This window comes from Ursus arctos, chromosome X, assembly GCF_023065955.2.
Source record: "Ursus arctos isolate Adak ecotype North America chromosome X, UrsArc2.0, whole genome shotgun sequence".
Taxonomy (NCBI): Eukaryota; Metazoa; Chordata; class Mammalia; order Carnivora; family Ursidae; genus Ursus; species Ursus arctos.
Window position 1 is genome coordinate 86,714,296 of NC_079873.1, and position 17,045 is coordinate 86,731,340.

The window sequence follows — 17,045 nt, forward strand, 5'->3', positions numbered from 1 at the left end:
AAATACAGACTTACAAATTATCGTCAAAGCTTTTCACGATGCCATCCTTCTTCCCTCCAAAGTCATGTTTCTGCCTTCTGGTAATTTCTCCGGTCCTTTCACGGTAATTCTTACTATTGTGTATTTATGGAGGAAACATCTGGCCCCAAGTGGAATTACATGTCCAAACTTGAGAACGTTGTCTTTTTTCCTCTGTTTTCTGAAGTCTGTTGTCCTGTAGCCTGTCCTGCCCCTGATGGAGTTAAGACCTCTCGATTTTCATAACCGCCCCACTTGAAAAGGGATGACCCCCCCTCCCCATTCAGACCCATTGGTTTCATCTCCTCCCACCTTCTAAGTTGTCCCACATTCTGTTTTAACTTTCTTTTCTTTCTTTATTTACGTCCATTACAGCCAGATCTCTATGGCTCACAGATGTGCCCAGGGAAGCTCCCAGAGGTGCGTCACAGGCCCAAAAGAAGCTTGCATCAAAGTGCTTCTTTGAGATGTCCTAGCACTGCCGCGGCAGGTTCATGTGTGTGCAGTAGAGTTGTTGCTTGGCTTATCTCACTTTTTTGTTGTCATTCCCAAACTCTGGAGGCCCACGTCACACATTGTTTTGCCGAGACTTCGGAGGGCAAGGCCACATAAATTGTGTCTAGATGCACTTCAGGAAAGGTGTGTCTGTCTCTCACTCCAAGTTGCTCTTGGAGGCTGGACAATTACGAAATGGGGACATCCGTAGGCTGAACGTGTAGGAAAGAACGCTCCACGCTCAAGGCGAAGCTAACCTTTCAGCGTAATTGGTGCAATTGTCCTGGGTTCGATTTCCAAAAGCTCCCTCCTCTCTGCTCTAAACACTTTTAGAGTATTGCCAATTCTCCTGACGCTTTGGCACGGGCGTCACAGTCCCCAGGTTCCATGTGGCCAACGAACAAAGTGGGGAGGAGGGGATGGAGGGAGGAGAGGAGAAACTATTTAGCACCCCCGTGGCTGTTGCTCCTGCACTAGTCTATTTTTGCCTCCTCTCAATCCCCCGCTGTATTAAAGCCCTAGACCACCCCCTCCCCCCAAAAATTGCATTTTCTAATCACAAAGTGTCAACTGCCCAAGGGTGAGGCTTTTCTTCTATTCCGAAAGATCTTCCGATTACGACATGCCCAGAAACAGCTTATGTGATTCCAGTCATATAAAACCCATTGATCTGCACTATGCTATACTGTGCACAAATTTAGAGAAGTCTTGCTATGTCTGCCCTGAGTCGCCAGAAAAAATAAGCTAAGCCGTAAACATCATTTCATGGATGAGCAGAATTAATATGGAGGTGATTTTCATGCGCTTTTTTTTTTTCTATCACAGTCATACTCCCACCCACCCTTTTTAAGTTGGATCCTAGTTTTTACCTATGTGTTTTAATTAGAGAAGAGAATGATTGCATTATTAAGTTTACTAACTTTAAATCTAGAGTGTCACTTCAGTTTCCCAAGTGTAATCCTACAGGTAGCATGGGCTTCTTGGTGAAGAACTTTACTGCAACATCAAAATGCAGCTGCTGAATGTTCTGAGCCGCCATTCTCTCCCTCTGGTTGTCCACAGGGAATCCCTGAGCAGTGGGCACGGTTACTCCAAACCTCCAACATAACAAAACTGGAACAGAAGAAGAACCCACAAGCCGTCCTGGATGTTCTCAAATTCTACGATTCCAAAGAAACGGTCAACAACCAGAAATACATGAGCTTTACGTCGGGAGGTAAGAGGAAATCCAAGATACCAGAGAAGAAGGAATTCCCATCCCAGAGCCTCAGGATTAGAGCAGAACGCCTGTAGGGCATCTGAAGCCAGTTCTAGTGCCTTCACCAAATGACTTCGACGGCAGTAAATCGAAAGATGGGTTGGAAGGTGAAGTTGACGTGAGGAGGTTTACCGCTTGGGTGTTTCTAGAACTCAGGTAGGGGAACTGCTCAGTGAAGCAGCGGTTGTTAGTTTGAATCGGCAAACACAGGTGTTTGGTCTCTGCACTGGCATGAAGAAGACACGTAGTCACGTATGATCAGGCCTTGTGATGTGTCCATGAGATAAGAGGTGTATGGATCAAACCACGGTCTCCTGAAGTTTATTTTATCCCTCCGATTCATTGAATTAGACCCTGATGATGCAGCATGCATTTTGTAGTTGCCAGGTTATTTTGATCCAACCTCAAAATCAGGCTTAAAAAAAGAAATCATGTCTGGCTATTTATAAGAAATCGAAATGGCCGTGTTCCTGCCAAATCTTGACTCCGTTTGCTAGCACATAGACCCAGCCTTTGTTTGAAGCTTTGAGGTTCACGTTTGCACTATAAGCAACTGAAAAATATGTGCCAAACAATATTTTTGCATTTTTAGAAAGATGACCCAGGGTACCTCTCTAGAACAACTTATTATTTAACATCTAAAAAAAGAAGAGAATCCTATCATTAGTGGCCCAGCTGTAAAGAGCCCCTACCTCTCAGCATTGGTTTCAACATAAAGCAGGCTTGAAATATCTTCAAGGATGGTGCAAGGGGACCCTTGGAAGGAGAGGAGTGTCTCATTTGGTCATAACACATGTCAAAGCCTAAACTTAAGGCGTATAGTAAATCACGGGCCCCACGGGGTGTTTTTAACTGAGAAGATAGCTTAACTGCTATTCTCCAGGGCAGAAAACCGAAACGAAAAAGGCCAGCAAGGAGAGCTTTTTATGATATTTTGTCTTCCATGTAGAATGAAATGTCTCAGAGATCCTAATGACACATCAAACAGTGCTTAATTAATGTGAGGGAGTCTAGAAATGTCCTCCGGGGTCACTGGAGAAACACAGGCGATCAGCACCAAAAATGCTTCTTTCCAGTATTTGTTTGAGCTGAGTGAAACTCCCCAGACAGTCTGTGGGTGCTCTAGTGTTGAGACCGAGGAATGGGGGGGAGGAGGTGGGGAGGAGGAGAAAGAGAAAGGAAGGAAGGCAGGGTGGAAGAGGAGAGAGGGAGGGAGGGAGGGAGGAGGTGAGGGAAGGAGGAAGTAGGGGAGAAATTCTGGATATAGGTATATAGACTCATACCAATCAGGAGTGGGCAATCTCGGGGCACCTGGGTGGCTCAGTCAGTTAAGCATCTGACTCTTGCTTTCACCTCAGGTCACCGTCTCAGGGTCCTGGGATCGAGCCCTGCATTGGGCTCTGTGCTCAGTGGGGAGTCTCCTTAAGGGTTCTCTCTCCCTCTCCCTCTGCCCTTCCCCCTGCTTGCACGCATGTTCGCACTTACTCTCTCTCTCTCAAATAAATAAAATCTTTCAAACAAAGGAGTAAGTAATCTTGATATTCCTCCACGTAGATGAGATTCGCTGGAGGCCTCCATTAAGGTCTATAAAATGACACTTGAGGGGGCAAGGTTGTGAGCTGTTTTCAGAACAACGATGTCATTTGTTACAGGATCTGTTCAATACCGAATTGGAGAATTTCCTTCTGGTCAAAGGCATGCAGGTTAATTTTTTTATTAACTCTGGTCTCTAAGTGAGGCAGGCTTCATGAAATAAAGGTGACATCTTTATCTACTTTTCAGATAAAAGCGCACACGGATACATAGCAGCCCATCCCTCGGTAAGTGAAAAATTGAAAATGGTGTGGAGTGATTAGTGTTTCTGGCAGGCCAACAGAATGCCATCACACAGATTCGGTTTAGATAGAGAATCTTTTTTTAAAAAACAGTCTTTTAGGGGCGCCTGGGTGGCACAGCGGTTAAGCGTCTGCCTTCGGCTCAGGGCGTGATCCCGGCAATCTGGGTTCAAGCCCCACATCAGGCTCTTCCGCTATGAGCCTGCTTCTTCCTCTCCCACTCCCTCTGCTTGTGTTCCCTCTCTCGCTGGCTGTCTCTATCTCTGTCAAATAAATAAAATCTTTTAAAAAAATAAATAAATAAAAATAAAAAAAAATAAAATAAAAAACAGTCTTTTAAAGGTATAATTTAGATCCATAAAATTCACCCATTTTAAGTGTACAGTTTGATGAGTTTAGGTAAATGTGTACACCAGCCCTACCATCGTCGCAAGCCAGTTTTAGAATACTTTCATCACCTCCTGAGATCCCTTATGCTTGTTTACAGTTATTCCCCTTCCCACCCCTACCCTAGCCCCAGGCAGTCACTGATCTGGTACTATGGATTTATCTTTCTGGACATTTCATGTACACAAAACAGAGTATATGACCTTTGGGATTGGCTTTTTTTCACTCAGCATAATGCTCTTAGAGTTCATCTGAGTTGTGTGTTATCAGTAGTTTGTTCCTTTTTATTGCAAGTAGTAGCCCATGGTATGGACGTACCACTGTTCGTTTAACAACTTACCCATTGAAGGATCTCCCGACTGTTGACAGCTTTTGGCTATTATAGATAAAGCTACTATGAACATGCATATATGAATCTTCATGTAGAGAAGTGCTCCTATTTCTCTTACACAAAGAATCTTGAAAATAATCATCATCATGATAGTGACTTCTCTTGACTCAACGCTTACAATGTGCCAGGCCCTGGGATGATAACATTTTGCATTCACTTAACCTTGCTTGCTACCGGGTTAGGGAAGCCTTACCATTGTCTCCATTTTACAGATGAGATTCAGAGAGGTGAAATAACTCGAGTGAGGTCATACCACTACACCTCTGAGCGTCACCTGTTCCAAAAAACTGAGATGCCGTGGGGTGTGACTTTGCCCAAGCTCACATAGTCTTATCAGGGAAGAAACTAGAAAATAAGTAACCTAGTTCAAAGTTCTTCGAAGTGACGGCATATCTGCAAGAATACCCATAGACATTAGACAGAAAATTATCTTAGACAAGGCTTACCTTTGTGTGGTTTTATTTTGAAATAATCAGCATTAGTGAGGTTTCTTAACTGTTGATTCGAAGAATCCTGGATAATCAACCTTTTATAGAGGACACATGCTGGCCCATTTGATGTCACCCTGGGCGACAAGTGTGAAAGTAGTAGATCCTTAGTGGTAACAAGTAAAGGCTATGGAATAGTGTGGCAGTTCCTCAAAATTTAAAAATAGAATTACCATGTGATCCAGCAAACCTACTTCTGCATTGATACTCAAAAGAATTGACAACAGATTTTCAAACAGATTTTTATACACCCATGTTCATAGCAGCATTATTCACAATATACAAAAGGTGGGAGCAACCCATGTGCCCATCAACAGACAAATGGATAAATAAATGTGATATATACATGCCTTGGAATATTATTCAGCCTTAAAGAGGAAGGAAACTCTGGGGCTCCTGGGCAGCTCAGTCGGTTGGGCATCTGACTCTTGATATTGGCTCAGGTCTTGATTGCAGCTCAGGTCTTGATCTCAGGGTTGTGAGTTCAAGCCCCGTGTTGGGCTCCATGATGAGCATGGAGCCTACTTTTTTTTTTTTTCATTGCCTGATTCTTTTTATTTTATTTTATTTTATTATTTTTCTAATGATTTTTTATTATGTTAGTCACCATACAGTACATCCCTGGTTTCCGATGTAAAGTTTGATGATTCATTAGTTGCGTATAACACCCAGTGCACCATGCAATACGTGCCCTCCTTACTACCCATCACCGGTCTATCCCATTCCCCAACCCCCCCTCCCCTCTGAGGCCCTCAGTTTGTTTCTCATAGTCCATAGTCTCTCATGCTTCATTCCCCCTTCTGATTACCCCCCCTTTCTTTATCCCTTTCTTCCCCTACCGATCTTCCTAGTTCTTATGTTCCATAGATGAGAGAAATCATATGATAATTGTCTTTCTCTGCTTGACTTATTTCACTTAGCATTAGCTCCTCCAGTGCCGTCCATGTTGCAGCAAATGTTGAGAATTCGTTCTTTCTGACAGCTGAGTAAAAAAAAAAAAAAAAAAAGGAAGGAAGGACATTCTGACATGTTGACACATGCTACCACATGGATTAACCTTGAGGCCATTATGCCAAGTGAAATAATCCAGTCATGAAAAGACAAATGCTGTGTGATTCTACTCATAGGAGATGCAGAGTACTCTGTATACTGAGTTTGATTTTTGCAAGATGGAAAGGGTTCTAGAGCTTGCTTGCACAACAGTGTGAATATACTTAGCACTACTGAACTGTACATTTAAAAATGGCTAAGATGGTGAATTTTACATCATGTATATTTTACCACAATTAAACGTAAAAATAAACAAAGAGTGAAGGCTCTGGACATAGGTGTTTCATCTTATTGTATGAATATTGAATGTGATAATGCATATAATATACTTAGTATACTACCTAGCACATAGTATATGTTTATTGAATGTAAGCTAAAGCAAAAATGCCAGCGTTCCGTGATCAACACTTACATTTCCTCCCTTGGTTTACTTAATATCATTATTGTCTAATAAATATGAGCTGGGTATTCTGGCAAAGAAATAGTTGGTATTTTTTTAAGGTAGGTAGGTCAGTTATTTTAAACGCTAGCCTGTTAGGATGGTCGGTAGTTTGGTTTTTATTTTTGTCAATAGTGTGTATCTCCTGAAATACTGTCCCTTTCTTTTGGGCTTGCTTCTACTGGTTTTGCTTGTGGAATTCAAACTAAATCTACATAATGATCAAAATATTCCACCAAAAAAGAAAAAAATGATATTCTAACTGTTTGGAGATAAAACAACTGGATATTTACTTTTCTCACATATATTTATCAAGTGCGCCCTTACAAGCAGTACAAAATCTGGAGCTCATTCTGGTAAGGGAAGAGAAGTATGCACATCAAGAAACACAATACAATATGGACCATATTACATACCATACAACATGTCCATTTGCTATGAGAACTCAGAGAAAAGAGATTACTTTCAGCTGGGTAGGAAAAGGAAGAAGGCCCTTGTCTCGAAGGGCTTAAACCTCAGTGTCTGGTACAAAGTAGGTACTTGGTACATATTTGTTGAATGTTGAGTTGGAAAACGCTTCACGTAAAAGGGGGCATTTGAGCTAGATCATGAAGGTCCGATGGGATTTGTATCTGTGAGGATGGGGAAGGGCATTCTAAGCAAAAGGAAAAACATAAGGAAGGGCACAGTAGTGAGGAGAGCACGGGGACAAAATTGTGTGGTTTTGAATGAAGACAGATGCAAAAGGAATCATAGGAATTAAGCCTTGAACATTAAGTTGGAGCCAAATCATAACGACCCTTAAATAGCATTCCAAGAAATCTGGCCTATTTGCAGCAATGTGGATGGAACTAGAGTGTGTGATGCTAAGTGAAATAAGTCAGTCAGAGAAAGACAATTATATGATCTCACTCATATGTGGAATTTAAGAAACAAAACAGATGAACATATGGAAATGGGGCAGGGAAAGGAAGAGAGGGAAAGAGACTCAACAGTAGAAAACAAACTGAGGGTTGATGGAGGGAGGAGGGTGGGGGATGGGCTAGAGGGGTGAAGGGTATTAAGGAGGGCGCTTGTTGTGATGAGCACTGAGTGTTGTGTGTAAGTGATGAATCACTAAATTCTACTCCGGAAACCAATATTGCACTGTATGTTCACTATGTAAACTTTAAATTAAAAAGAAAAGAAAGAAATCTGGCCTTTTCCAGTATACATTGGGAAGCCCTTGGAGTTTTTTGGAACAGGAGAATTAGGCAATGAAAGCGTATGCTTTGGGAACAGTTACCTGACAGCTGATGTCCAAAGTGAGTTAAGGGCGGAAGGTGAGGCTGGATGAAGGGGAGACCAGTTTGAGGAGTCGCCGTAGGTAACAAGGGCCTAATGGAGATGGTGGCAGTAGGAATGCAGATGAGGTTCAAATGTTTAGGTTATTGATTGGATGTTGGAGGAAAGGTCAAGGTCAAAGGTGATTGCAGGCTTCCAATGATACAAGGGTGGCCAAAAGGGTGAGGATGCCATCCTTCGGGAATTACAAATTTCCGTGAGCAGATGCTGAGTTTCCTATTGGACAGGTTGGAGTTTGAAGGGCTGGCAGGACTCCCAGGTGGAGATACTAATTAAACCACTTAACCGAGGCTGGGTTTCTATTGATTGAATGGACTGGATTAGACCCTTAAGTTTAGATTGGTTCCCTTCAGTGGGACTCAGCTACTTAGGAATGGGGAATTGAGAGCACCCTCGCTTTCCTTATGGTTCCAGGGGAAGATTGCCTTGACGCTGCTTATGCTTTCTTGCATTAGAAACACTCCCAAGTAGACCTAGCTCTCCTATAAGATCTGATTTAATGGGATTGGACGATCCCTTATAGACAGAGCCTAAACTGAACACCAGTTTTGGCAACCTCTAGTAGCCTGGGTGGGAATTACCATAGAAGCAGTGTTGTATTCACTAAATATTTTAAACTAGGACTACATCGTTAATATTGAATTCAGTAATACCTCCCGTAGTCCTATGACATCTGCTTTACTGCTCACTCATGGTAGCTTCTTTGATATGAGTGTATTAAATGCTAAATACTGTTCAGGGACCTACTCTTCAATTTGAGGCTACTTTAAAATTTTATATTTGTAGTGGACTGTTGAGAGTAAAGTAATGCATTTAGAATCCTGGACTAGTATTTTGAGTGGAGGGTGGCGACAATGCTATGAAGACGTCATGATTTGTACAGTTGACACAGATTGAGTTTTCGATCCGGAGTACTGGTTTATTTTGTTCATCTAGATTAGTGGTCCTTTTACTTCAGTGTGGATCAGAACTGCCTGGAGAAGGTGCAAGTGAAAATGGAATAGAACCCTGAGATCTGCATCCTAAACAAGCACCGAAAGTGGCCCTCAGACCACACTTGGCACGATCTGGAGCCTCCAAGGTCCTTACTTCTAATTCCTTTGAACTTTAACAAGGAAGTTCAAAGAAAGAAGAGTTTCCTAAGGCAGTTTCTCTAGCTAGTGTATTGTCTAGAGCAAGGTTTATAACTTATAGACCATACGGATGGGCTTCGTAAGATCTCTGAACCCTTGAAATTATATGGAGAAGCACATACTTACCTGTATTCTTCTGGAGAGATCGGCCAAACACTTCAGAGTTCTAAAAGACTCCAGGACCCTGCTCAAGTAAAGAATGACCTCCCTTGCCCCGCTGTGTGGCACAAAGAGAGTATCACAAATTTTCAGTAAGACAAAAATGTTCCTTACTTGCTGGTTTAAATCCAGTTAGTTAACATGCAGTGTAATTAATATGAGTGTCAGGTGTACAATGTAGTGATTCAACACTTCCATACAGCACCCGGCGCTCATCATGGCAAGTGCCCTCCTGAATCCCCATCCCCTATTTCACCCAACCCCCCACATACCTCCCCTCCGGTTATCATCTGAAAAGAAACCAGAGTATCTGTCTATATTTTTTTCAAGTTTAGACAGACATAGTCATTCTCAGCCTAGAAGGAAGAGCGTAGCGACATTATACCTGTGACTCCCAAAAGGACCACCAGAAAAACCTGTTAATAAACAAAGCTGTTTATTAAACTCTAGCAGCAAGAAAGAGCCCTCCCTTTATAGAGTTTCAGCAGTATCTTAGGTAGGGGATGTCAGGGGAGAACGTTTATAGGGCTTTAGAACATAGCTATGTGATTTGATTTTATTTTTAAAGATTTCATTTATTTGAGAGAGAGAGAGCAGGGGGAAGGGCAGAGGGAGAGGGAGAGAGAGAGAGAAGCAGACGTCCCCCTGAGCACAGAACCCCACACGGGGCTTGATCTCACGACCCTGAGATCATGACCTGAGCGGAAATCCGGAGTCCGACGCTTAACTGGACTGAGCCACCCAGGCGCCCCATGGCTATGTGATTTTAAAGCTGGTCTTACAAGGCAAGGAACAGGTTAGGATTGTGCAGTGTGTGATGAAATAGCTTTAGGTTGGTGAAGTGAGAGTCTTCTATTGGTGGGCCAGCTGCTATTCTTACTAAGTAAAATACTTCAGTTGGTTCAGCCTTATCTTTCTTCTTATTTCTTGAAGTAAGAAGCTGCTAGTTTTGCTTGTTCTCAGTATTGTTTAACATAAGAACAGGAAAATATGCTCTCACTCGATGCTGCTTAACACAGGATATAGAAAGTATGCCTAGCCCCAGTATTATTTACACAGCGATGGGAAAGTATGCCTGGTCCTGGCCTTACTTAACATGGGGCCAAGAAATTATGTCGATTTCAGTTCTCAGTACCAACACCTGATGTTCTAGCTGTGTTCTGGGTCAGCTAATGTTCCCTGGCCCAACCATCATGCAAAACATAATGCCCGCTAAGGCCACACATTCTTTCCAGCCAACCAGCCTACATGACAGTATAGTGTCTGGTCTCAGATATACAGAAACATTGGTCTTCATCCTCCCGCACAAACCTTCAGAAGATGAAAGACGTTAGGTTTTCTAACAGTCCTTTAGTCCCTACTCGGAGATGGGGAGGGTCCCCCATAGAAAACAGGAACCGTGAGGATAGTAATGAATGTCAAGAAACAGTGTGATTTTGCAGGTGAATCTTCTTTGGCGAAACAGCCACCATTGAGCTGTGCAAGGTTACCTCTTGGTCGGTAGTACTGATTGTCTTTGTACCAGTTAGAGAAGCCTAGACCTAGGTCCATTTTATTCTCCACAAGGACCATGTTAAATCCTCATAGGCTGTATATACACTCTCGTTTATGGAGGCCGCATGATGCATTATATCAAATATATTAAAGGGCTCCTCTGTCCCACTTAATTTTTTTGCTGTAAACTTTTTAAAGTGATTTTTTAATATCGATTTTGAAATTATTTGATTACAAGTAACACTGAATTTTTGGTTATTTGATTACAAGTAACCCTAAATTTTTGGTTAGGTATCATTTATTGGAAGTCATTATGATGGCTCAAGAGCTGTTGCTAAAGAAAACAATCTAATCTACAATTTGGTTTTTAATGTAATAAAATTTCTATAACTACTAAATGTAAGTCACTAATTGAAGTTGACATATAGTTATACTTCACAGACACGTAATTAGACATCACTTACTCTAGATTTTATAGTTTATTGTCGCATTTTGGAGGCGATGACTTATTTCTGACTTCAGATATTTTCATAGGCCCATGTAAAACTTACTCTTCCTAAGCATGGTTCATATTGCCTAATAGATAAGATAACTTTGTTTGCCATATAAAAAGTAGTCAGTTTATATGCAGGTTTTGCCCTTCTACCAATGAACAATGATTAGGTGCATTCTTGATCTCAGTTGCCATAAAATAGAGCAGAACTTTCTGAAACAAAATAATCTCAAAGCAAACACCAATAAACTAAAGGCAGTTTCTAAGTTTGCCCACTGAAGTGCCCTGAAGAGTTAGTCTTCCACAAGAAGAAACTGATTTTTTTCCCCTGAAAACTTCATGTCATTAACACATGTCGTTTTCCTTTTTTTCGTAATAATATTTTTATTATATTATGTTAGTCACCATACAGTACATCCCTGGTTTCTGATGTAAAGTTCCATGATCCATTAGTTGCATATAACACCCAGTGCACCATGCAATACGTGCCGTTTTCTACATAGCCACAGTATAATATAATTGCTTAGCTATTTTGGCCAAATTAAGAATAAATATAGGTGTATAAATAAGAAAACCAGTACCAACTAAGCAATATAAATTTCGGTCTGTAAACCACTCAGGGCAAGCAAATATTCTTTCAAATATTCTTTTATAAATTCTAAGTTGTCTTCCTTTGCACAGTAGATCAATCTTGCTGTCTCTGATCAGATATATGATTGCACCTTCTAGCTCTACCATCAGTTTATACACGATGGTAGAAGATCCGAGTTAAATTTCAATCATGGGCCGAGGTCCTTTGATGTAATAGTCTATTAGCAGGGCTCCCTGTATCTACCTCAGGAGCTTTGTCCTCGAGAAATGAAAATTCTATTTAGGATTAGCTTGAGCCAGTATACCCAAAGGCATCAACAAAAAACCAATACACACACACACACACACACACACACACAAAAGAGAAAAAAAAATCTATAATTGTGCTTTCCAGCAGAAATGAATGTCATAAAAGCCATATATGTAACTTTAAATTTTCTAGTAGCCCCATTGAAAAAAAGTAAAAAGAAATAGGTGAAATTAATTTTAATGATATTTTACTAAACCCAATATGTTCAAAATATTATCATTTCAAGATATATGCAACATAAAAGGAAATGTCTTTCACCAAGGAACTATTTTACAATTTTTTTCATGTTACGTATTCAACATGAGATATGTATTTTACACTTACAACCCACCTCAATTCAGACCAGCCACATTGTAACTGTTCATTAGCCATGGACAGCACAGACCTCTGTCATCATTCAGTAATGATGAGCCTGACCCAGAATCACCTGGAAGGCTTAACACACTATTAGGCCCCACTCCCAGAGTTATGATTCATTAGTGTGGATAAAGCCCAAGAATTTGCATTTCTAACAAGTTCCTAGTAATGATGCTGGTGCGGGGACCACACTTTGAGAATCATGGCCATAGTGCTTTCAAAACTCAGCTTTGGAACCATTTTACCCCTGCATTAATATGAATGATCGAGAACCGATCCTAGATATGACGATTGTTGTTATTTTTGGTGGTGGTGGTGTTATTGCAATTTTTAACATTGCAAATCACCATTTATACCTGTTGGTTAAGACTGAATAATTATTTATGTTGATGAATATTCCTTAGATCCTCATGTCTGTTACTTTCTGAGTGCTTCTTTCCAGGAGGCTGAACAGGGAAGCAACATTTATGGGCTTGCTTGTACTTAGTGAGTATTTGCAGAGCTGTATTAATACCATATCCATATGCATGCTCTGATCTTTAGGCACAAAATAGCCCTTTTCTGGTTGACAAACTATCAGTCAACGAATTGACAATCTGCCCAGTACAAATTGAAGGCTTTAACAGCATTTTAAAAATATATTATTCATTGATTTCAAAAACATTGAACTTTCAAATAGTAAATGAATAGCTCACTGTTTCTGAGCTCAGTGGAAAATAAAAAGATTTTTTAAAAATTTCATGATGTTTAAAACCATGACCTGAATTTACCTCTGAATGTGAGCAGTCCTGGTCACCAAATTGTACATGGTTCTGCTCATTTGTAAAAGGTGCAGATTTTTTTCATATCCCTACGTGATTAAATATTTCATTTCCCTTTTCTCATTTCTGAAGAAAAACAATGGGGAGCTAAATACCTGTTCTCTAAACTTTGTTTTTGTCGTAAGAGTACAAAAACAGCATCAGAGCCTCCTTTGGCCCCTCCTGTGTCTGAAGAAGAAGATGAAGAAGAGGAAGAAGAAGAAGACGACAATGAGCCCCCACCAGTTATCGCGCCAAGACCCGAGCATACGAAATCAGTAAGTCACGAATGACTATTTCTAAATGATTCAAAGGTTGTTCTCTGGAACAACTGTAGAGTCAGAATCTAGTTAATCATGCTCCTACCTATTGAGTATCTACTGTGTTCCCTGATCTAGAATATCAGGTACAACCACGGTTGAGGTTGCTCTTCAAGGATACAAGATAGTACATGACAATTAGAGAATGCCACCAAACAACATGCAAGTAAGTGCTAAGTTATACGATCACTGCAGAAGTTAAATTAGAGAAGGAAATCCATGTGAATCAAGTAGGAGGAATTGTCTAAGCAGAGGCACCAAAACCAGAATTAACACAGCATGTATGGGGACCTCAGAAGATGAAGTCCTGAGAGCTTTCAAGGACAGTATTTTTGAAGCAACTTAAAGTTCTTGTTTTTTTGTTTTGTTTTGTTTTGTTTTGTTTTGTTTTGATGTAAAGTTCCATGATTCATTAGTTGCGTATAACACCCAGTGCACCATGCAATATGTGCCCTCCTTACTACCCATCACCAGCCTATCCCAATCCCTCACCCCCCTCCCCTCTGAAGCCCTCAGTTTGTTTCCCAGAGTCCACAGTCTCTCATGGTTCATTCCTCTTCTAAAGTTCTTCTTTAATAATTAATTAATCACTTGGCTTTAAAAACTTATCAGGGGTAGGGGCTGGGGTGTGGAGGAGGGATGAATAGGCAGAGCACAGAGGATTTTTAGGGTAGTAACAAAATTCCATTGCCATCATGGCAGATACATATCATTATACATTTGTCCAAACCTATAGAATGTACGCCCTAAGAGAGAACTGTATGTAAACTATGGACTTTGGGTGATTATGACGCATCAATGTAGGTTCATCAATTGTAATGAATATCCCACTCTGGGAGGGGGTATTGACAACGGGGGAGGCTATGATGTGTGGGCACCAGGGGTAGATGAGAAATCTGTACCTGCCTCTCAACTTGACTGTGAACCAAAAGCTGCTTTAAAATTTTGTCTTAATGAAAAAATAAAAATAAAACCTCATTGACATGACAGCATCTTGACTTCATACCCTATCCTTGGCCTACTGTTTTCATCGTAGAACTTGTTTTTTTTATCTTTAAGATCTACACTCGTTCTGTGCTGGAATCCATTGCTTCACCGGCAGCACCAAATAAAGAGGTCACACCACCTTCTGCTGAGAACGCCAATTCCAGTACTTTGTATAGAAACACAGATCGGCAAAGGAAAAAATCCAAAATGACTGATGAGGAGATCCTAGAGAAGCTAAGTGAGTTTGGGGGAAGTTTTGTTTTGTTTTGTTTTGTTTTTAGCCACCATTACTTCATGAGATGGTCTCTCATAAAACATTTAAAATGGGAACCGATCCTTTCAAAATTTGGGCCTGCTTGCATAAACTCCAGGCTCCCTGAAGTCAAAAGATGTCAAGTTCGGAACTTGCTCTCTATTCCAGATCACTCCTTCCCCCACACTCCAACTTTGACAGAAACTAAATATTTTCACTTGACAAAATCAATTAAGGTGAAAACTTGACACAATGAATTAAACAGTGAGTTTTATTTTAAGATGACACTCCCGAAAGGAATAAAATAATCTGATGACATATCTTTTGATCATCCCCCAAGGTCTCCCAACTGATCAATCACGACAGATAAATCAACCTCAAAGCCGAATGCAGTCAATCAAACCCAGCAGCCACAGTAATATAGTCTTTTCCCCTAATTTAGGAGCATTTCTATCTGGAGAAGGGGAGCAGGGCCAGAAAATGCTAGCAAACTCCCCCCCCCACACAGTGTCGTTATTGTGTACACGCTTGTGCATACACACTCACTCCAGTTTCATGAAACAATCCTCTTTCAGTTAGCTTTTTTTTTTTAAGATTTTATTTATTTATTTGACAGAGAGAGAGAGACAGCCAGCGAGAGAGGGAACACAGGCAGGGGGAGTGGGAGAGGAAGAAGCAGGCTCCCAGCGGAGGAGCCTGACGTGGGGCTCGATCCCAGAACGCCGGGATCACGCCCTGAGCCGAAGGCAGACGCTTAACAACTGCGCCACCCAGGTGCCCCTCAGTTAGCTTTCTGGATCAAGGAGATTTAAGAAAAAGACATTGTCTGCTAAAAAGAGTCAAAGGTCTGTGAAGCGTAGTCATTAAACTCATACTACAGAAACATCTAACACATTTCTGGTTATCTTCGATCAGTGCCTCCAATCTCACTAACTCCTATTCATCCTTCAAAACCCAACTCAAAATTGCCTCCTCAGGACAGCCTTCTTTGCCTTTCCCAGTATGAGTTAAGGGCTCCTCTTCTTTACTGCCTTTGTGGCAGCAAATCCCACCATACTGGTCCTATCTCTTTAACATAGACTTGTGAGCTCCTCAAGGGAAGGGACTGTGTCTCCTTTTCTTATATGTCCAGCTCCTTAAAAAGTGCTTGGTACATAAAGGCACTTAACAGATGTTTTTTGAGTGAATGAATGAAAAAAACGAGCAAAAAAAAAAAAAGTGTACCTTGACGGAGTTCCTACTTGTCTGTTCTATGTAAGAATCTTTGGAGGAAACCATAGAAAAACAATTTCCTGCCATCAGGAAACTTACAATTTTATTTGGATGATAAGATTCAGTAATGTGATACAATTAGTTACTAGGTTATCTGGTTTCATGCAAATTTCCATCTCACCTCAGGAAAGGAAGAGAGCGGGTTCCAGCTAGAGGCCACAGGGAGGCTCTGCGTAGGTGGTTGTGGGGCCATCTTGCCCTCCAGGAACTACTTGGCAACATCCGGAGACATGTTTATAGTCGCAGCACAGGGAGCGCTACTGGCCTCTAGTGGATAGGGGTTAGGGATGTTTCTAAAATCTCTGCAGTGCTAAGGACACCCCCCCAACTTTCCCCTCTGTGACAAAGAATTGGTATTTGGAAAGGCAAATGTTGGCAGTGAGCGTTTGGAACTGGAATCATTGGGAGTTCAGCCAACTGACTTTACTATACGTGATTAAATGTGCCTCTGGTGCTAATACCTACTATTTGCTGTAGTAACAGTAGTAATAATTCTCATCTATTGAGCACTCTCTGTGCTGGCCACTTTACATACATCATAAGGTTTAATTTTCATAATAATACTTTGGGGTAGATTTCAATATCCTCATTTTACAGATTGCTGAAAGTAAGCCTCAAAAAGCTAAAGCAACCAGGTCACCCAACTAATGATCGGCAGAGCCCGACTTTGAACTCAACTCTGTTTGCCTTCAAAGGTGACACTATTTCTATTAACCCAATTTGCTTCTGCATATCCCAACTGTCTATATATGGAAAAGGGAAGGAAAAAGAAAGAAATGCCTGGATAATTCCAGTTCAATTATTCAGACAGCTACCTCAATTTTTTTCTTTATTTTATACATGTAGACATGACCTATGAGATTTTATTAGATTTTTTAAATCTGACAGCATCGCTTTCACCAAAAAAATGACTGTTATGGGTCTTTGTTTCAAATCTCAATCGATTTATTAGAATGCAAATGCATTTTTGGTTTTCTTATACTCCCCGACAGAGAGACAAGCATTCTTCTCTTGGGCCAAAATCTGGCTTTGCTTGCAGACTAATGGTGCGGGAGCTGTGGTTGCTCTCATTGCCTGTGTATTCCGCCCAGCCCCGAGCAACATGATGCAGAGGAGGAAACTGCCTTTGATTACATTTTTTAATGAAGAATTGGGTGTTTTCTTCTCTATT

At 41.0% G+C, this 17,045-nt stretch overlaps 1 protein-coding gene across 5 annotated transcripts in view; it reads left to right on the forward strand.

Annotated features, from left to right (window-relative positions):
• Positions 1-17,045, forward strand: part of PAK3 (p21 (RAC1) activated kinase 3) — a 118,477-nt gene that overhangs the window by 49,035 nt on the left and 52,397 nt on the right. For all 5 annotated transcript variants that reach the window (XM_044392103.3, XM_057313696.1, XM_044392104.3 and 2 more), the window contains 4 exons: positions 1,576-1,729; positions 3,554-3,591; positions 13,189-13,320; positions 14,422-14,587. In XM_044392103.3, coding sequence (XP_044248038.1) covers positions 1,576-1,729; positions 3,554-3,591; positions 13,189-13,320; positions 14,422-14,587 — 490 coding nt within the window. The remainder of the gene's footprint in view (positions 1-1,575; positions 1,730-3,553; positions 3,592-13,188; positions 13,321-14,421; positions 14,588-17,045) is intronic.